General features: G+C 56.2%; 1 protein-coding gene across 1 annotated transcript; it reads left to right on the top strand.

Moving 5' to 3' along the window:
• Positions 1 to 285: 285 nt before the first annotated feature.
• CYB5R3 (cytochrome b5 reductase 3) lies at positions 286 to 25,062 on the top strand. The gene is made up of 9 exons (XM_081124648.1): positions 286 to 389; positions 8,774 to 8,905; positions 12,055 to 12,127; positions 12,487 to 12,593; positions 14,773 to 14,902; positions 15,355 to 15,438; positions 15,660 to 15,745; positions 19,476 to 19,575; positions 23,922 to 25,062. Exons 1-9 carry the CDS (start codon positions 369 to 371, stop codon positions 24,092 to 24,094), a joined length of 906 nt encoding a protein of 301 aa, XP_080980774.1. The 5' UTR covers positions 286 to 368; the 3' UTR covers positions 24,095 to 25,062.
• Positions 25,063 to 27,624: the final 2,562 nt, after the last annotated feature.

Raw genomic sequence — 27,624 nt, 5'->3', positions numbered from 1 at the left:
CGGCTCGGCGGCGCCTCCCCGGCCGGCCGGGCGGGGCCGCTCCCGGAGGCCGGGCGGCGGGCTGCACGGGCTTCACTTTAGGCCCCGTCGCGGACGCGCCATCTTCCTCCCTTCGCCGCGGCCGACGCGCCCGGGGAAGCCCAGCGCCGCGCCCAGGCGCCCGGCAGGCCGGAGGGAGCCCGGGCGCGCGCACCGGCCCCGCGCCCCCGCGGCGGGGCGGGCCCAGCGCTCGGCCCCGCGCCCCCGCGCCCCGACTGGGCCCCTCGGGTCCCGCCCTCCGCCGGGGCTGACGCGGCCGCGGGGCGGGCCCTGGGCGCGGCGGCCCGGCAGTCTCGGCGGCGGCGGAGCGAGCGCAGCGCGGCGCCACCATGGGGGCCCAGCTGAGCACGGTAGGCGGCGCGGGCGCGGGCGCGGGGGCGCAGGGGACCCGCCGGCACCCGGGCCTCGGGCTCGGGCGGCGCCCCCGGGGACCGGCCGTGCGGGCGGGGCGGCGGGGCGGCGGGGCGGCGGGGCGCGGGGATGCGGGTGGCACCCCGCCGCACCCCAGCCGGCCGCGCCCCACCCCGCCCCGCCCGGCCTGGGCGTGCCGTGGGCGCTGTGACTCACGCCCTGGCCTCTGTCGCGGGGCCCAGCCCTCCGGCCCCAGCGATGTGCAAGACGCGGGCACCCGGGGGCGCCCTGCCTGCCGCCCCCGGCCCCGCAGGCCCCGCAGGTGGAGCGGAGCCGTGTGCGTGGGCGTGTGTGCGCGCGTGAGTGTGAGAGAGAGTGTCTGTGACCCGGAAAGTTTGTGCGCGACTGCGTGTGACAGTGCGCACGGCGTGTGACGGCGTGGATGTGACTTGTGCGAGTGCGCGCGGCCGAGCACGGGTGTACGTGCGAGTGTGAACATGAGTGTGTGCGTGGGGCTGAGCGGCCGCGTGGGAGCGCGCATGTGGGTGAGTGCGAGTGTGTGAATTGGGTTAGAGTGTGAATGTTGGAATGGGCGTGTGTGCGTGCGAATGTGAATGCACGTGAGTTTTGAGTGCAAAAGTGTGTGACTCAGCGGGGCCAGGGGAAGGGTGGGTGTGGGTGGGTGTGAGTGTGAGTGGGTGTGATGCCGCTAGGTCAGAGGGGTTTTATGCACCTTTTAGTAACAGCCTCCACTCCGGGCCCAGCCCCTTAACCCAGCGCACAGCTTGCTCTCCGACAGTGAGAGGGCCGGGCTGTGGGCCATTTTACAGATGAAGAAATTGGACTCAGACTCGGCCAGTGACTTGTGGCCGAGCCTGAATTTGTGGGGCTCCAAAGTCCACTGTCACACTGTCACTTTTGGGTTGGCCCGGAGCCGCCCTCCCTCCCACCAGGCCCACTTCCTCTTGGATTTCTCAAAAGCCACAGTGGCGGTTTGGGGGCTTGTGCTCCACCTGGAGACTAGCCAGTGGGCAGGCCCCACCCAGGTGCTGGCCAGGTGGGCGGGGAGGACTGGCACTGGGAGGATTAGGCCTAGAGCCGCTGCCTCGACCCCCGGTGCCTTGGGCTTGGAGGGCACCCCCCTCCTGCCTCTGATTCTCTGAGGCTCCTGTGGGACCAGGCCAAAGGGTGTTTGCTCCTGAAGGAATGGCCCAGCCCAGGACTCTGGGGGATGTTCTGACTAAGAGGCAGCCTTGCCCAGGGCAAACCTGTGGGCATCACCCCTGCCCCAGTGTAACGTTCTCCGTTTCTAGAAATTGCCTTTCCTGTCCCCCACCCTCATGGTGCTTTTCACCTTCTAGCCAGCGTTGCTTGGATTTGTGGCTGTGCTCCCAGCCTGTGGCTGTTCCACACATTGTTGTGGAACAGCCACGGCCCCCTGGCAGCCCCCCTGTGAAGAGCAGAGCCCTGTCTTGGAGTCAGAGAGCTCATCTGTCTGAGGGTTGGCAGGAATGGCCCTTTCCTCGCGGGCCCGGCAGGGATCCCCGTTGGCCCAGAATACCTACAGCAGGCCTTGGCCAGGCTGTGGGAGGCCAGATCGGGCTGGCGCACCAGGTATCTTATCTGGGATGCGCAGGCTCCGAGGGAGGCCTCCTCCCACACTCCAGCGGGGCCCAGCTGAGGGGTTGGCACTTGAGTCTACCAGCCACCTGAGGGGAACGTTGGGGACTGTGACTCCCCTGCCCCCAGCGCAGCTGTGAGGGCTCAGTGGGCCCACTGCCACACGGCCTGTGGCAGCTCCATGCCTCATCTGTGGCCCCTGAGAGACAAGGCTGTGTCTCCCCTACAGAGGGCAGCTCTGCTGTCTACCTGCCCCTCCTCCTGGGTTCCCTTCTCCTGAACTTGCAAGCCAGGAGCCCCAGTCCCCCCTTCCCCGCAGAACTTCCTCCACTCCCTCCCACATCCTGGGAAGGGGACCAGGAGGGAGGTGGCCACTCAGATCTCAGTGGGACAGCTGGCAATCCGGCAGGCAGCGGGCAGGTAAGCCTCAGCACAGGGAGCTGGCACCTGGGGAGGGCTGGGCCTGCCAGTGGGGTGTCCTGGCACATCCCTCTGCCTGTGCAGACCTGACCTAGGCAGAGTGGATACCGGGGTCCCAATGGGGAATTCCAGGGGGTGAGCACCAGGGCATGGTGCCTTGTGGCGGGGCGCAAGGCTACTCAGCCCTCAGCTACGGTTGGTGAGCTGGGGCTCCCTGGGGACATCCTGGGACTCTGGCACCCCATTTCCTGCCCCCGCCCCCAGTGCTATCAGAGGCAAGGAGAGGTGGTGGTCGTGGGGTTCCCTGGTGGGGCAGAGCATAGACTGTGGAGCATCAGGTCAAGGCCCAGGAGGCAGCTGTTTCCTAGATCCCCTGGGTGGCTTTGGTGAGGTGGTGTGTGTATGTGGCATGTGTGTGTGTGGTGTGTGTGTACATATATTTAAGAGCTGCACAGCTGAGGAAGAGCTGGGGTGAGGCCTTGGCCTCAACCATCTGCCTCCTGTTTACTCTCTCCACTGCTTGCAGGGGTGGAAGGGGTGCTGTAGGCAGGGAGGGGGCTCAGATCCTGTTTCATCTTCAAGTCGAAGGAATGGCATCCCCACCCCTTGTGAGTCTGGCAAAGCCTCCCACGTTCTGGAGACAAAGCCTTCACCCCTCCACTGCACGTTTTCTCTGCCGTGTCTGTTTCTGCCACTGGCTTGAGCTACTCAGGGGTGGGGTCCCCTGGCCTGTGTCCCCCAAATCCAGCATAGGCCCTAGCAGGTGTGCCCATTGGGGTTTGTGGCCTGAGGGATTGACTGACAGTGAGGCCCTCTTCTGCTCTCTCAGTGGCCAGGCAGTGTCTGGGGGCACAGAGAGCCGGGTAGTATGGCTCAGTACACAGAGTCAAGCCAGGCACCTGGATTCAAGTCCCGGCCCTTGGCACTGTCACCCAAGCCTCAGAGTCCTCACCTGAAATAGAGGTTTTAACAGCTCCGCCTCCCAGCTCTGCAGCCCCCCCCCCCCCCCCCCCCCCCCCCCCCCGTTGTTGGGAGTGGAGACTGGAAGGCCACTGACATTTGTCAGGTGCCCACGTGAGCGTTCTTCCAGCTGTGGCTCTAGTCCCACCACGCCTCAGGGAGGTAGGTGTGCCTAACAGGTGAGGACACAGCCAGGAAGCCAGGATCCCAGCCCCCATGGCCTCTGTTCTGTGGGGGGCTGTGGGTTTTTAAGATACACTGGATGGGCTATGCATGCCCCACCCTGGCCAGGGAGGGATCTGGCATCTTGCCCTTCCTTGTTCCTGAAACTTCCAGACAAAATAAAAAAAGAGAAACTGGGGAGTAGGACTTGTTGTCCCTTCCCAGGTTTACCCACAAATATTTATCGAGTGTCCCTGCTCTGAGCACTGGGGATGCATTGGTGATGACACGCATTCCCCGGTCCCCCTGGGGCTTCTGCTGCAGGGCCTGCAGTTTCATGTTGACTGTGACCAGGTGTGGGGAGCTTGCCCGGCTGTTTGCCCCCAGGGCTGGCGCCTAGGATCTAGAACGGCTGCTCTGAGGCCCATGTTCAGAGCAGTTGACACATGAGTTTCTCATGGCCCAGCCCTCAGCACGGGCCAGTGTTTGTGGGCTTGGGGCAGGTGAGAGATTTGGGGTGAGCAACAGAAAATTGTGAACCAAAGCCCAGACTCCACCCTGGGCCTCCCCGAGCCTCAGTTTCCCCATTTGTCAAATGAAGAACACAGTTGGCCTGTCTCCCACCACTGTGGGTCAGTGAGGAAATGCAAGGGAAGGTGCTTTACAGGCTGGAGCAAGCTGCAGGCCAAAGGGTCTTATGTTCTTGAACTTGGCTGTGCAGTTAAACAGCTGGGCGGGGGGGGGGGGAAGTTAAACTCCTGGAAGCACCAAGCAAGGCTCCAGTTGGCTCTCAGTGTCGTTTAAGTTCATTTCCAGGGCTCCCAACAATGGTGATTTCCTGAGAATGGAACTTTACTCAACTTTTCCCCAAACAATGTTACCCGTGGATATGGCTTCTCTGATTGACATGGGAGGGGCTTGCAGCCGAGGAATTGTCATTGTCTTCACCCCACCCCCACCCCCCCACCCCCCGGGGAGTGGGGAGTCAGAGGCTGTGGAAGTCTGCTGTAGGCCTGATTAGCTAGGGAGTGCCAATCAGGGAAGATTTGACATTTGAGCTGGGCTCTGAAGGATGAATTGGAGTTTGCTGGTTGGCTGAGGGAAGAGGAAGGGTGTTCTGGGCAGAAGGGAGAATATGTAAAGGTCTGAGGCAAGAAGGGCTTGCAGTTGGTGGTATGGCCATCAGTCGGGGCCTTGAGTGTAGGTAGTGGGGAGCCATGGTGGGTGTTTGAGGAGGGGATGGAGCAGCCTGTTGGTTTGCGCATCTAGGGCCTCACTGTAGGAGGCATGATATTGGATTATGGTGGGGCAGGGCGTGTGGGCTGTGGGCACCTGTCCTGGGAGGTGGCTCAGAAGAGCCCATCTTTGGGCTTGACGGGCCTGGGTTGGAATCCTGGCTTCACCCCTGACTTGTTGCATGGCCATGGGCGAGTCACTTAATCTCTGAGAGACAGGGACAGCAGTATCACTTGTCATGAGTGTGGTCCTCCGAAGATTGGCTTTGATGTGACTTGGGGCAAGTTACTGATCCTCTCTGGGCCTCAGTCTCCTCCCGGCATCTGTGGCCTAGGGTAGACGTGAGGATTATCCCAGGGAACTCATGTCCCACACCTGGAGCAGTGTCAGCTTGGGGACACTGGCCACATTTGCTCTGTGCATGGCCTTCCCCCCCCATTTCCTCTCCATCCTCATGCACTTGAGGAAGGTGGGGATTGGAGAGGCAAAGATTCTCTCCTGAAGGCCTGAGCTGGACCTTGAACCCTGGTCTCTGGACCCCGAGTCCAGGGCTGCCCGCTGGGGCCTTGAATGAGACCTGGGAGGGGTGAAATGCCCATGGTACCCAGAACATGGCAGGTGCTAGTTAAATGGGCAGGTGGCCCTGGGCAGGGGGTGGTCTGGGCCAGCTCCCGCAGGCCTTCCCTTTAGACCCTTAGTCACAGACCAGGGGCCCCGTGGGGCAAGGACTCAGCTGCACCCAGCCTGGAGGCCCTGCCTGGGAGAGACGCATGTTGTCGAAATCAACAAAGGGCAGGTAACCTCAGTGGAGCCAGGCAACTCAAAGCTGCCTGGCCGGTTTGGGGGGCAGGGACCAGGCCTGGTGTGGGATCTTGGAGCCTTTGCCTTTCCTTCTTCTGGGTGTTCCAACTCCCCAGGGCAGTGGCCCCATGAGGGTGGCAGGAAAAGCTCCTGTGCATGTGCCCATAATTCTCAGGTTATAGACCGCTCTGTGACCTGGGCCACCCTCATCTCGTCTCATATCCTAGGTCCCTAGGAGGTGGGCGGGGCAGTGGCTCTCACCTTCCTTCTCAGAAGAGAGTGTAGAGGGCTTCCAGGAAGGTGGGGAGTAGTAGGGCTTGGCCTTGAGAGGTGAAAGTCATCTCACCTAGCCCTCAGTAGGGCAGGGGCCACTTCCAGGCCTGTGCCCTGCTGAATACACTACCTCAAGAGTCCCCCAAAGGAAGCAGAGAGGCCCCCATGGAAGCAAGGAACTTGGCTCTAAGCTTCCTGGCAGCCAAGGCAAAAAGGGGAACTTGTAGGATTATGATAAGAAGAATGCACACAGTCATTTGCTGAGAGAACTGAAGTCAGGAGGTTTCCTAGGGAGAGTGAGTTGAAACAGCTTTCTTCTTTTTAAATTTTTATTTATTGATTGATTCGAGAGAGAGCAAGAGGAAGGAAGAGAGAGAGAGAAACACTGGATTGTTGATCCACTTATTTTTGCGTTCATTGGTTGATTCTCGTATGTGCCCTGACCAGAGGTCAAACCCGCAACCTTGGAGTCTAGGAACAGCGCTCTAACCCACTGAGCTACGCGGCTTTCTTGAGAAGCAGTGCTTTGTGTGAACTTTTGGTTCTCAACCTCCCTGTTTGAACCACCAGCCCACGTGGGCTTCCCCTACACCATGCCCCACTTTTTATTTTGAAATAATTTCAAGCTCACAGTAAAGTTGCAAGACTATATAAAGGGCTCTTGTATACTCTTTATGGAGATGTACCAAATGTTAACATCTACTATATTTGCTTTATTGTGAATTCATACTTCACCATCATCTCAATATTGCCTTCATAACTATTTTTTTTTCCTGGGCCAGAATCTAATCGAAAACCACACACTGCATTCAGTTGTTCTGTCTCTTTGGCCTCAGTATTAGTTTCTACGGCTGCATGAAAATTACCGCAAACTAGGTGGCATAAAACAGCAGAAATGTATTCTCTCGCAGTTCTGGGGGTCAGGAGTCTGAAATCCAAGCGTGAGCAGGGCCGCGCTCTCTGGAGCTCAAGGGGGGCCCTTCCTCCTCTCTTGGCCACCCTCCCTGCAGTCTCCTCTGTCTTCACACGTCCGTCTCTGAGCCTCCTCTCTTTCATAAGAACAGTTGTCATGGGACTTAGGGCCCAGCAAGATAACCCAGGATGAGCTCATCTCAAGATCCTTAGTTTACATGTGCAGATACCCTTTTCCAGATGTCACATTCCCAGGATCTGTGTGGACGTATCTTCTGAGGGCCACCATTCAGCCCACCAGAGCCTCCTTTAATGTGGACCAGATTCTCCAACTTTCTTTGTTGTTTGTGGCGTTGACATTTTAAAGTCATGCCCAGTTATTCTGGAGAGCGGCCCTCAGTGTTTCCGTGTGGTCGGAGGCAGGTTGTGTGCTTCTGCAGGAAGCCCATGGGGCAGTGGTGGGCCCTTCTTACGTCGCATCGGGAGGCGCACGACCTCCCGCCCCTCTCCTGTGGTCCAGATAGCAGAGGCTGCTCACGACCCAACTTTTGGGTGGTCAAGAAATAGCTGCTGTACAGCGGATGCCCTGTGGGGTCAGTGGCCTGCCAGAGGCCTGGCCTAGGTTAGGTAGGCACTTTCCATGGCTTATTTCCATCTTTACAACCCAGGGAGTGTGGCTTATGATCCCCATTTCACAGATGAAACTGAGCTCAGAGAGGCTAAGTGATCTGCCCAGGGACAAAAACAGCTAGTAAGGCCCGGCCAGTGTGGCTCAGCGGTTGAGCATCAACCTAGGATCTAGGAGACTGAGGTTCGATTCCTGGTCAGGGCACATGCCCAGGTTGCGGGCTTGATCCCCAGTCGGGGGCGTGTAGGAGGCAGCCGATCAGTGACTCTCTCATCATTTATGTTTCTATCTCTCTCTCTCCCTCTCCCTTCCTCTCTCTGAAATCAATAAAGGTATGTTTAAAAAACAAACAAACAAACAGCTAGTAAGGGCGGGAGACCTGTTATCTCTGTCTTAGCAAAGGGGTCCTCTCCAGGTAAACCTGAGCAATGAGCTATCTTCCCATGGGTTTTGGGTTTTCTCTGTTTTAAAAAAATCCAAACCACCCCTTAGGGTCTTTGTGAGACTGGTATGTGGGGGGGTAGGGAGCTGGCAAGGAGGAGCCTCTTAGGGCCACTCAAGCAGGTGAGCATGGACCTGATGTTTAAATGTGTGACTGGGGTGGCAGGTGGACTCAGGTGACTTGGGCGAGTTGCTTCACCTCTCTGAACTTTTTCCTCATTGTAAAATGGTAGTGATGACAGGACCGACCTCATAGGGCTGTCACAAGGTTAATGCCTGTGTGGGGCTCAGCATGGTGCTGAGCAGTGGCCTCTCAGAGCTTCCGAGAACCCTGCAGATAGCCTGGTCTGGTTCATTTCAGAGAGGGGAAGGGACTTGCCCAGGGTCACACAGCCAGTAAGGAGCAGAGCTTCCTAGTGCCCAGTTCAGTGCCTTAGCAGCCCCTCACACCTGAAGGCAGAACCCCAGGGCTCAGGGGTTGGTCTGTTTGTCTAAATAGAGCTTAGGACCAGGGGCGTTGACTGAAGGAAGGGAGGGAGGAAGGGAGCACAGATCCACAGTGCTCAAGAATAAGCACAATTCCTTGGGAACTTGACTCCAAGCTTCCTGGCAGCCAGAGTGAAAAGGGACACATGCTCAGTCATGTAGCTTTCTTTGTCCCTGCTCCTCAGGGGAAATGGAGCTTTTCCAGTGACTCAGTAAAGCACTGATGGGTTGTAGGAGTCTGGTTTTTGTAACTTCTCCCAGCCAGTGCCAGAGTACATGCTGGGGTTCCCTGAATGGGGGTGGGGAGGAGGGGGGTTCCCGTCAGAGGGGACAGCATAAGCAGAGGCGTGAAGGTGTGAACCAGCTGGTGTGTTTGAGGGCAAGGCAGGCGGCAGGCCCCTCCCCATGCCCGCCCTGACCTTGTGGGTCTGTCTCTCGTTTCAGTTGGGCCACGTGGTCCTTTCCCCAGTCTGGTTCCTCTATAACCTGCTCATGAAGATGTTCCAGCGCTCCACCCCGGCCATCACCCTCGAGAGCCCGGACATCAAGTACCCGCTGCGGCTCATTGACAAGGAGGTGAGTGCCAGCCCCCCGCAGGGTCACAGGGTGTGGGCCCCAGAGGCACCTCTCCCCTTGTCAGCATCACAGCATTTCCCAGGAGCCTACTGTGTGCTCCGGACATCACCCCCGATGAAGTAGATCCTATTATCTGCCCATGTACCAGATGGGGAAAGCAAGGTGATGTCCATTTTTATGACCACCAGGCAGAGGAATTTGTACCCAGGTCCCTGACCACAGAGCACATTCTCCAAACCACACTCATTATCCCACAGAAGGTCTGAATGGGAGGGACCCCTCAGGTGCCCATTTAACAGATGGGAAAACAGAGGGTGAGAGAGGAGTAGGGGGCATTTAAGTCACACTATAAGGTAGAAGTGGAGCCTGAACTCAGGCCCAGGCCTCCCGGTGGTCCCGGGTGCTTCAAATCCCAGTACCCCTTCCTTGAAAACAAGGACTGCTCCCCGCCCCTTTCCCCGTCCCCAGGGTCATCTGCTCAGGGCCTGGCACTGTTACCACTGCAGACTCCCTGTGATATCCTGATCTCTGTTCTGCTCCATCTACCCTTCCCAGAGGCTCTTTCTTGCTACCTTATTTGAGGTTTCTCTTTTCAAACTTCTGATCCTGATTTAAAACCCTGTGCCCCTCACTCTCCCCCATCAAAGCCCCTCCCTGGTGCTATTTCTGGTCACTTGCAGCTGCCCCTGGAAGGGTGTCAGAGGGGACACTGAGTCATGGAGCACAGAAAGTCACCTGCCCCGGACTCCATAGGAGTCTCAGATCTCCCTGGCACAGCGCTGGGGCTTCCTGCAGCCGATGGAACGTGTGTCTGGAATTGTACCAGGAGTTCATAGAACAGTTAAAGACCAGAGAGAGGGGAAAAAAGCTGCCCCCTCCTAGATGAGACCACATTTACCCTTTCAATATGTTTTATACACGTTTTTCTTACTAAAATGAAATTGTAAGGTTTTGAAAGCTTTTCCGTTCTTAATATTCATTCTCCTTGTTGCTTTTTCATCCCAGAAGTAATGTGTGATTTATATGTGCTCTCTAGAAAAATTCTGTTTGTGAAGGGAGTGAACGATCCTCCCGCACCCGGCGCTGTGCAGTGAGCCCTTCACCAGCCCCCCCACCCCACACTGTCCAGTGGGCCCTTCACCAGCCCCCCCCACCCCACACTGTGCAGTGGGCCCTTCACCAGCCCCCCCACCCCACACTGTGCAGTGGGCCCCTCACCAGCCCCCCCCCACCCCACACTGTGAGCCCCTTCACCGGGCAGTGTGAGGCTTCTCTGCGCTTCACGTGTGGAGGTACAGGTGTACATATATTGAATTTCTTTTTTCTACTAACCTGATTTTTTTTTTTTTTTTTTTTAATCTTCACCTGAGGATATTTTTTCTATTGCTTTTCAGAGAGAGTGGAAGGGGGAGAGAGAGAGAGAAACATCGATGTGAGAGAGACACATCAATTGGTTGCCTCCCGCACGAGCCCCAACCAGGGCCTGGGATCAAGCCTGTAACAGAGGTACGTGCCCTTGGCCATACTTGAACCCAGGACCCTTCAGTCCGCAGGTCCACACTCTAACCACTGAACCAAACCAGCCAGGGCAATAACCTTATTTTTTTTAACCCAGACATATAACATGGACACTTTTACATGTGTATCCCAAAGCTGATTCCTTATTTTTGACGACTGTCTAGTACATCGTCATAGGGATGTCACACAGTGGACCTCCAGTCCCCTCTGATTGAGCATGTGCAAATGTCCTAGCAGTTATTTTAGCCTACTGGTGGCTTTTCAGGGTCAGCAGGTGGGGTTGCTTTTTGATACTCCTGCTGTGCTCCGCCATGGGCCTGGGGAAGGCCCTGCTGCCTGGATGGGACCAGGTGATCGGAAGGTTCTCTGAGTCTGCTGCTCAGATGTCTCAGCCAACAGTCTCCTGGATGCTGGCCCCCTGCTGAGCCCGGCACAGATTTAGCCTCTTGACTGCTATGCCCTGCGAGAGGGTGTCCAGCACAGTAATTGTCAGTGTCTCCCTCATTTCTGTTCTTCCTCCAAAAATTATCTGGCTTGTGGGTGTCTGACCTTGAGCCCCAGGACCAGTCAATGGTTCTGGAATCTGCTCCTAGGAAGCCTTCGGTCTCTGTTGCCCAGAATGCAAAGGCCTCTGGGGGAGGCAGCTTCAGGCCTTGGCTGCTGCCGCCACTGGGCGCTACCTCCCCTGAGATCCAGGCCAGGTGCCTCTGCGCACACACTCCAGTGATGCTCAGAGCCGCTCTGTCCCTGTGGAGAAGTCTTTGTGTCCCCCCACCCCACCTGGTGAGAACACTCTGTCAGTGGACCTTGCCATGTCACCTGGCCTTATGTGAACATGTGCTGGACACTTACCTGACTTCCCAACCGCCCCTCCACACCCATCCTCCTGGCTGCAGGGGGACCCCACAGCGGCCTTCTGGAGCCCAGGTTGGGAGTCAGGGTGCCAGGTTCGGTTCCCAGCTCTGACCACAGCTGGCCTGGCCTCAGTTTAAGACCAGTTAGGGGGGTTTCTGGGGCTTTAATCCTGGCTCCTTTCTCTTAGCCAGCCTCTGCCCCACCTTGGAGGAGAAATAGCTGCCACCCTCTCACCATGGACCCGGGGCAGTGAGGCTGCCACGCCTCCTGCCCTGTGCAGCTGTGGCTGCCCTGGTTCACAGGCGATTTTGAGTGTAGTGGTTTCAGAGCCCCTCTCTTGAGCCTCTACCTGGGCATCTGGGCCCCTGTCTCAGCTCTGCCCCTAGTTTGCCAGCCAGTCCCTGGGTTCTTCCTGCCACCCCAGGACACCACTCAGGCTGATAGCAGAGGTGGGTCCCTCCCTCCTGCCCCTGTAATTTTCTGGGCCATCTGGTAGCTTCCCTTTGAGATTCTGAGTACAATTCCCACTCTGACAGTCTTGCTGTGTGGCCCTAGGCAGGTGACTGTCCTCCTCTGGACCAGTGAGAACAGAGGCACACACCCAGCGTGAACCTGACCTCTGTGCCCTTGCACACATTCCTGCAGGTTGTGTCCACATGTGATGACATCAGTGTCACTTCTCTCAATGACTTGGAGACACTGGGGAGGGGTGGGGGCTCTGAGGTCTGTGGCCCCTCTGCCCTGGGTGCCGTCCAACAGCTCGGGCCTCTTTGCAGGTCATCAACCATGACACCCGGCGGTTCCGCTTTGCCCTGCCGTCACCCCAGCATATCCTGGGCCTCCCTGTTGGTGAGTGCAGCCCCAACCCAGTCCAAACGGAGGCAGGTGCTAGGTCAGAGGGGGGAACTTTGCACTTTAACTAGGGAGAGCAGGGAAGGCTTCAAGAAGGAGGTGATAGCCGCTGTGGGCCTTAAGAGTAAGTGTCAGAATGAGAGAGGCACTGCCTTGGTGTCCCTGGCATTGGCTACAGCACAAGCAAAGGCATGGTGGCGGGAAGCTGGGGCATGATGGGAATCCCTGAGGGGGCAGTGGGAGCCGAGCCAGGGCAGGCTTTGATTGCTGGGTGGGCACCGGGCAGTTGGTTGACTATCCCAGCAGACCCTGCAGGGATAGTCCCTGACCCAGGGTCACCTCTACCCATCCTGCAGGCCAGCACATCTACCTCTCTGCTCGAATTGATGGGAACCTGGTCATTCGTCCCTACACACCTGTCTCCAGCGATGACGACAAGGGCTTCGTGGACCTGGTCATCAAGGTGAGGTCTTGAGGCCACAGCCACGCAGGGGCAGGTGTGGGAGGTGCGGGGGCCAAGGCCTCCAGGGGAGCCCATGTTCCTGAAGCCTGGTCTCTGCCGACCTGGCGCTTCCTAGGCCTGGTTTCAGAGTGAACAGCAAATTGTATTTGACCAATAACCGCCACGTGTGGGGGGCTCAGGCTGAGGTCTTCACACAAGGCCAGCCCATCTGCAGAAGGGACCAGGATGGCCGACCAGCTGGCGCCAAGCTCACTGTCCCGCTCTCAGAGCTGGGCGCCTTCGGGGTGGCTGGGCCACCCGTTCCACCGCATTCAGTCACACGAGGTTTTCTGCCCAGTAGGTCCTTTCCTGGGTGCGTGTCCCTGAGAGACATCTCGCAGACTCCCCAGGGGTGCAGTGTGAGGAGCTCATGGGCATCCCGTGGGGAGCAGAGGAGAGGGGCCAGAGTGGGTGCGTGAGTGTTGAGGATGACACAGACGTTACAGGCCGTGGACCAGCGAAACACACACAACCAGCCAGGATTGTAAAAATATCGTGCTGAGTGCAAAGAGAAGTGACGACTGTAGCACAGGGCCTTTTGTGAAAATTAGAAACAGACTTCACAGTACTGATCCACGTTCTCTGATTGCACGTCCAACAGAGGCGGACCGACCTGAGCCGGTGGGCGTGGGGTTCAGAGACCATCCCCAACAAAGGCCAAAGCCTCATGGCAGCTTTGGCTCAGCGCCCTGGGCCCAGGCTTACTGTCCTAACTCCACTGTGAGGGCCCCAGCCCCCTCCCTGGCCACTTGGGGTGGAGGGAGAGGCAGAGCCCCTGCTGAGTCTGGCGCTGGGTCTGAGGGCAGGAAGGGAGCCTGGCCTGTTGGTCCTGGCTCTGGCCTGGGTCCCTTCTTAGCTAAGTGTCATTTAGACCTCTTGCTGGGTGCCCAGTCCTGGTATCGGGACCCTTTCTTTAGCTGGAGAGCCGACAGTGAACATGTGGTCACGCAGAGGTCGGTGCTACTCCAGGGGGCGTGGGACTGAGCGCCTGGAATGGGTACCAGACTTGGGGCTGGGGTGGGGTGACGAGAGCTGCTCCCTGAGTAGGCAGCAGTGAGGTGGGACCTGGCAGCCAGGGGGGCAGCGACCAGGTAAGAGGGAGGAACAGGACCTTTCAGGTGCAAAGGCCTTGAGGTCAGGAGGTAACACAAGGACTGAAGCAGCCGAAGGCCGTGGATCGAGGTCAGGATAGAGGAGCAGGGCCACGCAGGGTATTGGTGGTTTGGGGCTTCGCCCAGAAGCAAAGGAAGATGGTGAGGGGTCAAGCATCTGTTTTCGTTGAAATCACTGCCGCTGTGTGTGGAGGTATTGGTGGTTCAGGTGGAGGCAGAGTATAAAAACTCACGTTCGCCAGGCCCCTCCTGGCTTGGCTGGTGGCTGTTGGCGCTGGATAAAGGTCAGAGTCCCCGCCGGGCACACAGTGTGCTCTGACCACCCCTCCCTCCCCCTGCACTCCCGCCCTGTATGCACACACCCACACGCCCCCTCTCCCTCCCCTGCTCCCCAGCCCTTGCAGGCTGCCTGGCTGTTGCACGCACTGTCCCTGCCTGGCTGTTGCACGCACTGTCCCTACCCAGCCGTCTTCCCCGCCTCTGCCGGTCACTCCCGCTGGCCCTTAAGGCCCAGGGCTCCGGTGCAGCCTCCCGGCCCCGGGCAGGGTGAGCTGCTCCTGTCTCCGCCTCTCTTTATCTGAGGGTTGTAGTGCTTCCTTTTGTCCAAAGCCCTAATCCCAAAGGGTGCATGGCAGGAAGTTGTTCTAAGAGTGATGGTTTTATGACAGCACAAAATGCAAAGAACAGAACGTCCCCCGGGAGGGCGTGGCTGTGCTGACTTCCGGGAGCCTTTGCCTTCGCCTGCGGACAGCTGGAATCTCCCATCCGGAGGGTTCTGGGTGGGGCGTTAATACAGCAAATCAAGCCCTGGGGTCGGTTGCTTTGCATTTCAAGGACATGTTAGGGGGAGGGCAGACTCCGGGGGGTAGGGGGCACAGACAGGTGAGTTTCGATGGGTACATGGGGCACTGTGAGAAGGCCACACATAGGCTGCAGAAGAGCCCCTAAGGGTCACTTCCCGTTGTGGTCCAGAGCTTACCCCGGCAACCCTGGGAACAGGGACTGAGGACTGTGGGTGTGTCTTGCAGGTTTACTTCAAAGACACCCATCCCAAGTTTCCCTCTGGAGGGAAGATGTCCCAGTACCTGGAAAGCATGAAGATCGGAGACACCATTGAGTTCCGGGGCCCGAACGGGCTGCTGGTCTACCAGGGCAAAGGTGACTCGGCTTGGGATTCCCCGAGGGCCCCGCAGGCCCTCGAATGCCCGGGGCCGGTGTCCTGACTCTGCTGCTGTCTGGATGGATGACTCTTGCTGGGCAAGCTGTCTCCTCTCTTGGACCTCAGTTTCCGCAGCTGTACAAGGGATATGATAAGTTGGCCAATGCAGGGGTTGCAGACTGGCTGCCCTCGGGGGCCACTTGTAGCCCACAGACCAGCCTTGTTTGGCTGAAAACAAGTGGAAGGTTGTGCAGGAAGCTGCCCATGTGCCAGCCAGTGTGCCGCTCCCCAGGCCTGCTGCATGAGGGACCCATGCTGTGCTCCTCCAGTATCTGAGTTGGTCCTGGTATCCCACTGTGCTCTCCCTCAAGTGGGGGCAGGTTCTCCAGCCCATCTGACCCCCAGACAGGCATGTGTGAGAGCCGGGCCTCACCCCTTCTCCTTTCCCCAGGGAGGTTTGCCATCCGCCCAGACAAGAAATCCAACCCCAATATCAAGACGGTGAAGTCTGTGGGCATGATCGCAGGCGGAACAGGTGTGTGGATCCAGAGCCCCTCTCGGAGTCCCCGGCGGGTGGATGTTGTGGGTCGGGGTCAGGGCATGGGACGAGGCACAGATATGAGCAGTTGTGAGCTGCCCAAAGTCAAGGACCCTGGCCCAGTTGTCCTGGCACCTTCCCCTAGGCACCTGCCTGGCACAGGGTCTGTGTATATGCAGCAGGGGCTCACTCAGCCTGTGGGGGCTGCTGTTTTGCAGGCATCACCCCAATGCTGCAGGTGATTCGCGCTATCATGAAGGACCCGGATGACCACACCGTGTGCCACCTGCTCTTTGCTAACCAGGTCAGTGGGCGTTCCTGAGATGTGCAGACCCAGCTCCTGCTGAGAGGGTACTCGGGGCCTGGTGAGATGCGCTCTGTGGAGATGCTCCGGACAGCTGACGTGAGGGTGCTCTGAGCATAATGCACATTGGCAGCCTTTGCAGCGGCGGGTGGAGCTGGGCTTTTCAGCCCAGAGCTCAGTGTCTGGCCTGACACTTGTACTTGAGAGGAGTTAGGCACCTGGAGCACCCCCCACCTGAGATTTGCTCCCCTGGCTGCTTCCTTTGAACCTCAGAGCTCCTTCCATGAGTAGAGCTCAGGACCCACCAGTGCAGTGGGCAGATGCTAGTGTGTTTTCACAGGTAAGGTGCCAAGAGCCCGTCTGCATGAGGTCCCTGAGCTGGGGGTGTTGGGACAGGGTTTGGACCTGGTCTCTCATTCCTGAGTGTATGTCTTCCTCCCCACACCTGCTGCGTGCCTGCCCTGGCCTGCTGTGTGGCCTTGGACAAGTTACTTTCCCTCTCTGGGCTTTGAGCCCATAGCTGGAGTGAGCAAGGTCATCATAGGTCTTTCCTGGTTCAGTGTTTCACGACTGATTATGTGGATTTTATAAAGTGACGTCCCTAGGGGGAGGCCAAGATGAGACATTCCTTCTCTACAGTGTGGGCACTTGGCCCAGCCCCCTGTGTCTCTCAAATTGTTCATCTGCCCCAGGCTCTGACCATCCATCTGTGAGGATGCAGCCCAGAAGGCTAGGGACTTGCCTGAGGTCCTTGGACTCCCGCACAGCTGCAGAAAGTTGCCCTGTGGCCAACCATGGTGGCCTTCATGGGGTCCAGGGGTGGGTGGAAAGAGCCAGAAATTCCAAGCTGCTGGTGGGGCAGGAGGGCAGACAGCAGCTGGACTTGTCCGTGCTGGGTTAGTCTCCGTGGAGACCGTCAGCCCTCTGTCACCCATATGGGGCACCTCCACGCCTGTTAGTTGGGCGGTGTAATTGTCCCATGTCTGTAAACTCTGGACCCGGAGGCCCAGAGAGGGGCTTGGCCTACCCGTGTCACAGGGAGTGATGGAACCAGCACTCGAACCAGAGTGTATTTTATGAAAAGTAACTTTTACAGAGCATTGTTTCGTTTTACATTTTGGGAAACCTCTGTAATGTCTGGCTTAATGGAAGTGGCTGGATTCCACCTCTGCTTCTGCATTCAGTCGGTGCAGTGTCTCAGGTCTCGGAGCTTCTGGAAGTTCCCCTGGGCCTTCCTGAGAGAGCAGGCGCGAAAAGCGCCAGGAAAGTCCTAGCCCCAGATGAAAGTCGCTTTGGCCTCACGGGCCCTCTGAAGGGACTTTTCAGAAGGACATTAAAGGAGAGTTAAGAGCAGTGAGGCTGATGGTCTAAAGGTGTCGGTTCCTTATAAGGCAAGACGCAACTTCCCGGTGGGATATTTTCCCCCTTTCGTATGGGGGAATGGTCTGGAAGGCAGAGAATACATGTGCAGCCAAGAAAGGTCTGGAAAAGAAGACAGGGAAACACGTAGCACACTTGATGTTCAAATGCCCTGAAGACCACCAGTGATGGAAACGTGGCTGCACCACACATGAGACCTGGGCTTACTGGGCCTGCTGCGTTTCTGGGTGCCAATGAAAGTCTGGATTGTGCTGGAATATGCTAGAACATGTGGCTGTTTACATTGAAGTGAGTCAAGATTAAAATTAAAAACTCACTTTTCCAGTCTCACTAGCCACTTTGCATGGGTTCTGTAGCCACATGTGGCCAGTGGTTACCACATGGGATGACACAGATCTAGAACATTCCCATCACTGCTGAAAGTTCTGTTGAACAAGACTGACCTAGAAACAGGCCTAAGTCTATATGAGACTTTGTATATGATGCAGGGGACATCACAAAGCTGAGGGGAGAGGTGTTGGGCCCTGGCTGGTGTGGCTCAGTTGGTTGAGCGCCGTCCTGTGCGCCAAAAAGGTTCGCTGGTTCGATTCCCAGTCAGGACACGTACCTAGGATGCAGGCTCAATCCCGCAGGAGGCAGCCGATCCATGTTTCTCTCTCCCTTCTCCCTTCCTCTCTCTCTAAAATCAGTAAAAACTTTTTTTTTTTTAATGCGTGTTGGGTGCTCGCTTCGGCAGCACATCTACTGAAATTGGACCAATACAGAGATTAGCATGGCCCCTGTAAATCTGCGTGTCATCCTTGCGCAGGGGCCAAGGGACGTTCCGTATTTCTGTACAGAAATTATGGTTCCATGGAAGGTTTTGAGGAGAGGAGGAAGGCTGGTATCTTTCAGAGGTCAGAGTGATCTTGGAATGTCAAGAATTTCTTCGGGTTGAATTCCATAGAAGTTTGTCACTGACCTGTGTTCTTGAACTATGAAACTTGAATATCTGAGCTTAGGAATAGTTTCTCTTGACAAAGAAACAATTAAGAAATACAAAAGAAAATGGATGTTGGGTTAGTTGCTCTTCATTTGGAAAAAACTAAGTGGATCCCCACTCTATCTTATAGTAAAATGAAGTTTAGGTTAAAGATGTCTGTGAAAAAACAAAAACAAAAAGAACCCTGAAGCTTTAAAAGTAGTGGTTGAGCATTTTTACAAGAAGTATTGTTGAATAAATGAATGACTGCGGATGGTCAGTCTAAGCCAGACAGAGAGGAAACGACTGATGGAGTGAGTCCTCTGCTAAAAAATTAAAAACATATAAAGCCCGGCCGGGTGTGGCTCAGCGGTTGAGCGTCGACCTGGGATCCACGCGATCGGGGTTCGATTCCCGGTCAGGGCACATGCCCGGATTGCGGGCTCGATCAATGACTCTCTCGTCGTTGATGTTTCTATCTCTCTCTCTCCCTCCCCTTTCCTCTCTCTGAAATCAATAAAGATATATTTAAAAAAAAAAATAATAAAAACATATAAAGGTTTTTATATGGGGGGGCATATAAAGAAGGTATAAAGATAAGTAACTAGAAAAAACAACGCATCACCAGTAACAATTAATATCCTTAATATTAAGAGAGTTTTCTGAACTAATAAAAAAATATGACTAAACTAGTGACAGACTTATTTATTAATAATAAAAAATAAAACACGAGATTTACTTTGCATCAGTCTGATTGGCAAAGATTAAACAATTGTCACCCAGTGTAGGCGAAGGTGTAGGAAGATAGACACTCTCAGTCACGCCCCTGGGGGTCCAGGAAGTCTTCCTGGAGGAAAGGCCAGTGGGCCGAGCCCGTAGGGCTATGTGGGCTGCCAGCTGTCTATTTCCTAATTTAAGGATGTACAGCCTGAGATGCTGGAATGTAAAGGCTTGTCCCGGGGATGTGGGTGGCAAGCCTGTATTTTTTAACTGAACCACTTGTCATCGGGTATCATAACCGCGCCCAGGGATCATCGCAGTGAGGGCTTTGGCACATGTTCTTCCCGTCTCTCTCTTCTGTAGTTGAGTGCTCCCATCTTTAGTTTTGTTTCCCACTTTCTCCCCTCCCCACGCCGTTCACATTTCACCACAGCGTTAAAAACTTTGCCAACGGCATTTGTTGTGAACACCTTTGTCAGCAGCTTGGTCCGCTCCTGAGGGGAGTGAGAAAGGGGTAGTGTTTTTAGGAGTCTGGTGAGCTGTACCAGGCTGTTCCCCTGCCAGTGCTGCCAAGTGTGCGGCCCACGGGTGGGCAGGATGACGGGCCGCTGGGCTGCGAGCATCTGCAAGGGCGGTCCCTCCTGACCGCCGGACTTGTCCCCCGTGCAGACTGAGAAGGACATCCTGCTGCGGCCCGAGCTGGAGGAGCTGAGGAACGAGCATTCTGCACGCTTCAAGCTCTGGTTCACGGTGGACAAGGCCCCTGAAGGTGAGTGATGGAAGCCCGGGGCAGGACAGGCTGGGGTAGGGGCACTGGTGTCCTTTGGTGCATGCTCTCACCTGCATGCTCTCCCTGTGGCCCTGTGAGAGGGAGGTGCTGTGACCCCGTCTCACAGATAAGGAAGGAGGGATCAGAGATGGGAAGTAAGTGCCTCATGTCACACAGCTGGAAAACTCCAGAGACGGGGCTTGAACTCAATGCTCTTCCTCCAGAGCCCAAGGCTTCCCCTGGCTGCACTGCCCCCTGCTGGACAAAGGGAGCTGGCCTCCTCCCTTGGGGCTGGGGCTCACTGTGCACGGGTCTCCAGGGCCAGTGCTGGGGCAGGGAGTGACTGTTCCCACTGTGCAGTTGATACCCTGTCAGGCACTTTCCACCCATTTTCTCTCCAGTCATCAGCCCTTGAGGTGGGCTGGGCTGACGTACAGCTATCCCCTGCCTGTCCAGGTGTTTAAGCTGTTTGCCAAGGTCACACAGTTGATTGTGGAAGAACCAAAACCATGTAGGAAGCAGTGAGTGAGAGCTGCCCCCCAAACTTGAAGCAAAGTTGCCCTCTGGGAGCTAAATTACTTCATTTTCCTGCCTTAGGTAGATGTGGATGGAAAAAAATATCATCTTCTTTGCTGTGGGAAAAGCAGTAGGTCAGGCTTGTTGGCAGATAATACCAGTGATGTTTGCTTCAGGGTTGGGAGACAATAGGGAGTAGTGGGGAGTGCAGCAAATTGGAGAGCATCTGCCGTGTCCAGAGTGGGTAGCCCCCTCTCAGCTGCAGTCAGTTGGCTATGCAGGAATTCAGCCCTGTAGCCCAGGCCTTGCCACTTTTTAAGGGAAGCTGGATCTGCATTTTCATGGGAAATTTCTAAATGTTAGGAACGTTTTCTAAGTACCCATGTAGGCACCAGCTTGTAATCATTCACATTCTGCCACCCTGCTCTTGCTTGGCCTCTGGCTTCTCACACAGCCCCACAGTTCCCTGGGACTCCACCCCGGTGCAGGGAATACACTGCCCTCTGTTTCCCCCAGAAATGAGCTAATGGGCTCTGGGGGCTGGTGCCCATCTAATGAGCTGGTCATCTGGGCCCATCCCTGGAAGAGGAGCCCTCCTCCTGGGTGACCAGATCAGGTCCTGGGCCTCCTGGCTGAGAGCCACACCTGGGCCTGGATGCATTGGTGGACCTGACAGCTGTGGCCCGAGGCCTCTGGCCGGACCAGCCGTCCTGGGCTAGCCCGTCTGAGCTACAGGTTCCCTCCCCGGCAGGCCCTCTGCTGTGTGTTCATGAGACCAGCCTGGCCCCATGGGCTGATGTTCTGCTGGGATGGAGGGAAAAAGGCTTATTAGTAAATTATAGAGCATGGTAGCAGGTGGTCAGTGAGACCCCGGGAAGACACAGTAGAGTCAGGCAAGGGGTTGTGAGTGGAGGTGGGGCGGGGCCACTGGTTCTGGGAGTCAGAACTGCTCTTCTCGTAAAGAAAGGAACCTGCACCTTGTACCCAGGTCTCAGTCAAAAGGGAGAGAATGGGGGACAGTTTAGCTCTGTTCTGGCTGCAGGCTCTGATCGTGTGGTAGGCAGGCTCGTGAGCCCCAGTGGAAGGCCCATCCACAGGAGGAGGGGACGACACTGACCCCTCCTGGTGGCATATGGCAGCACCACGACCGAAGTGCTGCCTCCTAGGGACTGATTGAACATACTGGTTACAGGCCAAGGCAGGTACCGTGGGTTTTCTCCTCTCATTCTCATTTTATATTTACGTTTACTGTTACCCTGACCCACATTTCAAGAACATTAAAGGTACTGCTATAATATTAGGTGTAAACTAAACTTCTAGATGTTGAGAAAGAAACTGGTAACTGGCCAGCATAGCTATCCTGGAGCTAAGCAAAGGAACAGGAGAGGGGCCAGCTCACGTGGCAAATGCAGCTTTGTGCTTCCCCTATGGAGCCACTTTTAGTACATATATAAAGGAAAATACACTCTCTTTAAAAGTTGAGATGTGTCTTACATACCCGCACATTTCATCTGTTAGCAAATAGTTTTGTTCCATGTGACTTTTTGCAAAGTCCTTTTAGATCTGTTGCCCAGCTATAAAAACATGTGTCTGTGCCCTGCCTCATTTCAGAAGGGATTTTAGGCAGCTTATAAAGACTCATAGGGTGAGTCAGAGTGGTGCAAATAGAAAGTGGGAGTGAGAGAAAAACAAGGGCAGGGCCATAAAATGGAATCAGGAATGCAGTTTATACAAAAACATGGACTAGGATGCATACTTGCCACAAATGGGCCGTGCATATCATCCTGAGCTTCCCAGTAGCCAAAGTAAAAAGGGAGATGTGGTCACTTACTTAGATCAGTGTCCATGAGATACAGAATCTTCCATTGCTCAGTACTTCATTGCCAATGCTAGCTGGGAAAGCTTGGCCCCTCCCAAGGACCCCCATTGAGGAACACAGTGAGTGTTGTTCATCTAAGCAAGGTCCCTCGGTCACCTCCTCCTGACCTTGGGCTTTTAGAGCTGTGTTTCTGTTGGTGTCAATGACTTTAGTGAGGCTTATCCAGACTGAAAACAGACAAGCCAGATAATCGCGTGTTCAGGGCTGGAGGGACTTGACACAGCCATCCCCAGCCTCAGGCAGCCCTGGCAGAGCACTGGGCCCCTCTCATAGAGGCAGCGTCCCTACGTCTCCTCTCCCTCCCCTCGCATCTGCTCCCCACCTCCTGCTCAGTCCTGCCCTCCAACCTCCACCTGTTGCATCTCTCTGACCATCCCCATTGCCCTGCCCCTCCAGAGCCAAGCTAGAGGATTTGCCTGGGTGATCACCCTACCCATTGGCCAGAGCTCAGAGGCCGGCCTGGAGTCTGGCACCCACAATGGGATCAGGAGGTGGCCAGTGGCAGCTCCTTGGAAGGGAGGTAGTGTGTGGCAGGTGGTGGGCATCCACAGGTTCCTCTATTTGTTTGTCCCTCTGGCTGAGCTGCTCGGCACAGTGGTCATTTGAGAGGCCCGAGGCTGCATGGCCAGCATGTGCCCTTAGTCCCCAAGTAGTGTTTGTCCCAACTGAACATTGAGAACCGTGAAGGAAGGTGAGCTTCATACTGGGTCCCCTCCTCACTCATCCAAAAGAAGAGGCAATGAGTTAGGCAGCACATTAGAAAGAAAGTGGGAGACCTCCTCTCACCCATACCTCATAACCCTGTGCGGTAGGCAGGATGGCACATGTGGAAACTGAGGCACAGAGGGGTTATTTGCCCAGCAGATTGGAGGCCAGAGCTGAAGAGGTGGGCATCTGTCTCCTCCTCTTCTGTCCCTACGTGGCCCCCAATCATCAGAGCCCCATTTTCCTGTATTACTCCTGCCAGCCCTGGGTCCCCCTTAATCCACTGTGTACCCAGGCAGCGTGGTCCCCCCTGTGAGCAGCCCTTGCAGCGGGTCAGTCTCTGAGGGTCCATGTTGAACTAGAGCCCGTGCCAGCTAGGTTCTCACCAAGGGCACCATCAGTCACGTAGAGGAATGAAAAAAGTTTCCAGATCTCAAGTGAAACCTGGAGACTCACTGTGAGTGTGCAAGATGGGGAGGCGGGCAGGACCAAGACAGAGCGGCTGCCACTTTGTCTGGAGCTTCATTTGTGTCTGAGTCTTGCTGTTTTCGGGTTCATCAACTGCTTGTTTAGGACACATTCCTTCCTTTGTTATTAATTGAGCAAGTACTATGTGCCGGGCTGTCAGGGCACTAGGAACACAGCTGTAAACCAAACAGGGCTCCCCATGGGCCGGCACCCTGCTGGGGGAAAGAGTCAGATGGTGGGCCTGTGGAGGTATTGGTAGAGAATATCACCTTGACCAGCCTGGGGATGGACACTGGCCTGGGGACAGACCTCTGGGACCTGGAGTTCACATCCCAGCCGAGTACACACCTCATCGTGAGACCTTGGACAGTTCACTTCTGGGTCCTCTGGGCCTCAGTTTCCACATCTGTAAAATGGGGTCATTAACCCTCTCCCTGTCCACCCACAGGGTGGTTCTGAGGGCCACCTGAGAGGTCAAATGGAAGTGAAAGACTGCAAGCTGGGCGACCACGAAGGGCGTGCGTTGTATCAGGGGCAGGCCAGGCTGGGGGCAGGCATTGGGGCAACCTCTTCGTCTTTCGATGTTTGTTTAGGGAAGGGAGGCGTTCAGGGCACAGGAGCCTGGCAGCCGTGGGGGGTGTTGGGCAGGCGGGCAGTTGGCAGCTGTGGGGGGTGGGGGACAGGCAGGCAGTTGGCAGCCGTGGGGGGCGGGGGCCAGGCGGGCAGTTGTCGGTCAGGCCCGGGGCGCCCTTGGGCTCACCCCGTCTCCCACCCGCAGCCTGGGACTACAGCGAGGGCTTTGTGAACGAGGAGATGATCCGGGACCACCTGCCGCCCCCCGAGGAGGAGCCGCTGATCCTGATGTGCGGCCCCCCGCCCATGATCCAGTACGCCTGCCTGCCCAACCTGGACCGCGTGGGCCACCCCAAGGAGCGCTGCTTCTCCTTCTGATGGCGGGGCTCTGGCCGCGCATGCCCGCCCTGCCTCACCTTCCCTGTCCGCACCCACCTCCCTGCCATCTTTAAGGTCACTTCCCCCAAGTCTCACACTATGGCCCCAGACTCAGCCTGGCCTGCCCATGACTGGGTGGTCACCCTGTGGGCTGGCCCTTAAGGGGCCCCCTTGGGAACAGGGTTCGGTTACAGTGGGCAGCCATGGCCACCTTCAGGACAGGTTCCTGCCTGACCCCCACTGGCTCTTGCCAGTGGCGCCCGGCCCCGGGTCCTGCCCTTCCCTCGTCTCCACACTCCCCACACTACTGGGCCAAGGCCGCCAGCACCGGGTTCCACTCGCCCCTTCCAGAGCAGACCACAGTCCGGAGATAAATGGAAATATGCGGGCAGTCCAGAGCTGAGGTGCCAGGCAGTCCCCTGCCACCACCCTGGGACCCTCGCCTGCGCCCCTCACTTCCTGCCTCGGCCAGGCCAGGCCTCAGCACCTGACAATACATGACAGGTACTACTCAAAAGTCCTCTTGGCAGGGACTGCTGGGGATGGCAGGCTGTCCCCCCCCCAGGGCCCAGGGAGGAGGGGCCGGCTGAGGGCCCCTCTGGCTGGCACCTGAGCCTTCCAGAAACCTCCACATTTCCCCAACACGCCCAAACATTTGGCAGCCTCGGGAATTCCAAGCAGTCAGCTGGGTGGTTGGGTTGACCGCTCAGGGTCCTGGGCCTCCAGCCCTGATGGCAGAGGTAAGACAAAGCTAATGTTTATTTTTTCCTCTGTCCCGGACCCACCCCGCCTGCTGCTTCCTGCACCCCAGCGTGGGGGCGATTTTGAGCAGAGCCTCTTGTCCGAGGCGCGTTCTCAGTGGCCTCGACATTGCCTTTAGGTAGCAATGGTTAGCCTTTTGCATATCGGCTTTTTCAGAGTCATTTATGAGCAGAAAAAATGTTGAAATAAAACATTGCTAATATTAACCCATGCGTATGCGGCTGGCTTCTTGAGGCTGTGACCTGTGTCCCTGTGGGGGTGGCAGGAAGGGGGGACAGGAAGGGGCTCCGCAGGACCTGGCATTTAGAGAGTACAGGAAAGTATACGCAGGAAAAAAATAATACCAGACATCCAGAGGCACATGCTGATGACTAATGAGACCACGAGATCCAAGTGTGGCTGCTGCTTTTCCCCCGAATGACAGATGAGCGTAACAGTGGCATCTTTACCTTCCTTCCAAACTGTTTGTTTCAGGACAGATTCCTGGAGGCAGAAGGCTGGGCCAGGGGCTGTGAACCCTGGGAGTCCAGCATTTAAACTCTCCCCTTATGCCCCGCCCTGTTCATATCATCTGACCAAGGTGAGAGATCGTACAAGGTGTCTTCAGGCCTATCTTTGGACAACTTTGGATGTCCCAGTGTCTTCCTTTTTGCTTTCTCCACGTGACAGCCCTGAGAGAAGTAGAGAGAAGTCATTAGCCCCATTTTCTGCTGGAGAGACTGAGGCTCAGCAATGAATGGCTTTGGATTGGAGCTGGGGCCTGGGGTGAGGCTGGTGTCCCTGCCCTGTGGAAGGCTCCAAGGGCAAGGCGCTCACTAGTTTCCACATCCATTCATGAACTGTTCCAAGTGCTGGGGACTCTGGCTGCCCTAACAGGCACTTCCCTGCTCCTGGGGTGCTCGTGAGAAAGGCACCAGACAAGGAACAGATGGTGGTAAATGCCAAGACAGAATTAAAGATGGTGATGAGACAGTGTTGGATGACTCTGCTGGGGTGTGACGGGAAGGACCTGGCCCTGCTGGGGTAGGTGTTTGAGGTGGTGGGAACAGCAAGTACAGGAGCCTCATGGTCAGAACAAGCTCATGGAATAGACTTTCAGGCAGATCAGAGGAGGCAGGTGGCTAAGGGGCTAGTGCAGGTGAGGCTGGAATGGAGTGACTAGCAAGTGCAAAGGCCCTGGGGCAAGGGACTTGCTGAAAGGCTCATGGAACACAGTGAAGACCAGTATGGCTGGAGTGGAGAGGGGAAGAGGGGGTGGGGGAGTTCACAGGAAAAAAATGCCTGAGGCCAAGCCTTGGGGATCAGGGGAGCCCCTTTTCCCTTTCCTCTCACCTTCTATCCTGTCCCCAGTGGGCAGGTAAAGGGCTGAGCCTGGGAATCCCAGGCCCTGATGGCCCGTCTCCACACCCACTGTGTGCCAGGCTCTGCTGTGCACTGGACACACAGGTCTTGTTCCTGTCTCCATCTGGAGGGTGAGAAAACAGGCCTGGGCAGGGTCTGAGCGTACACCTGCCTGGGCCCACTAGCAGCTGTCTCCTGGAGCAGGGAAGAAGGGCATGAATTGGACCTGGTCCCCCCTCTCCTGGTCTCAGTTTCCCCACCTGTAAAATGGGTGCATGAACTAGGTCAGTAATTCTCTGCCTTCTGAGACCTAACACCCTTTTAAAATAACATTTATAACAGCCCTTTTATCCTCCTAAAGTGAATTCACAGGTAATATCACCAATCTACACACACAATCTAAACACATACGCATGCATGCGCTCTAATTATAAGAGCAAGAAAGAAAGGAATTTATAAAATGATGCATATTCTGGCATGTAGATACTGCCCAAGTCTCCCAAGAAGGGGTGTAGGACAAGGGTTTGCCAGGTCCCTGAACTGTCACAGCCCCAAATGCAGCCGGGCTCTCAGGCTCCGGGGGCTCTGCTGATCCCAGCCAACTTTTCCCAGGCGGGGCACAATTCTTGGTCAATTTCCAAACAAAGCAGGACCCAATCCTTTGGCTACCACTCAGCTGCCATTACTGGCAATTTCATGTTTTTTCACACTGGACAAAAAGTCCTGCGTGGTCATACAAGACATGGAGTGAAGCCTGGCTCAGAGAATGTCACTGGGGATAGAAGACTGTCCCCACCTCCACGTGACTGGATCTGGACAACCAAACCTGACCCCACAAAGCTCAGAAATGCCCGAGGGAAGGCCACTCAGCTGAGAATCCCAGAATAAGTTGATTTCAGTTAATGACCTTACTGTGCTGGCTTTAAAAAAAAAAAAAAATCACTGAAGCGACTTGTTTACATTTCACTTGAGGCCCTACAGGGCTATAACTCTGGTGCCCAGCGGTTCCCGCCTTTGCACCTGCCCGCCCCAGTCCAGCTGAGCCGGAGCCGAGGCCTCCTTTCTTCCGGGAGAGTCCCAGCGCTCCTCCCGCACCCCTGGGAGGGAGGGGATGGGGTCGCCCTTCGCAGCTGAGAAGAGGAGAGCCGGCCAGCGCCCAATCCCTGTGCCCAGGTGGGACCTGGACTCCCCTCTGTCGGGTGCCCAACCCCAAACCCTCTGGCTTTCTTTACCAGCTCTTGCCCAGTTTTTCCATGGAGCTTCTGATGCCAGGTTTTTAACTGTAGTGTGATGTTCTGTCACCTTAATAATTTTGTTTTCAAAGGAGTACGTTACTCCACTGGCAGTGTTGGCCTAAGAAAATGTCATACAACTCAGAGCACTGAGTTCATGCTCGGCGCTTTTTTAAAGACGTTGCCTGATGTTTT

The sequence above is a fragment of the Miniopterus schreibersii genome (genome assembly GCF_964146895.1).
Source record: "Miniopterus schreibersii genome assembly, chromosome: 2".
NCBI classification, from domain to species: Eukaryota; Metazoa; Chordata; class Mammalia; order Chiroptera; family Miniopteridae; genus Miniopterus; species Miniopterus schreibersii.
Note: the sequence above shows the minus strand (reverse complement) of the source record. Positions and strands in the feature narration are given on the sequence as shown.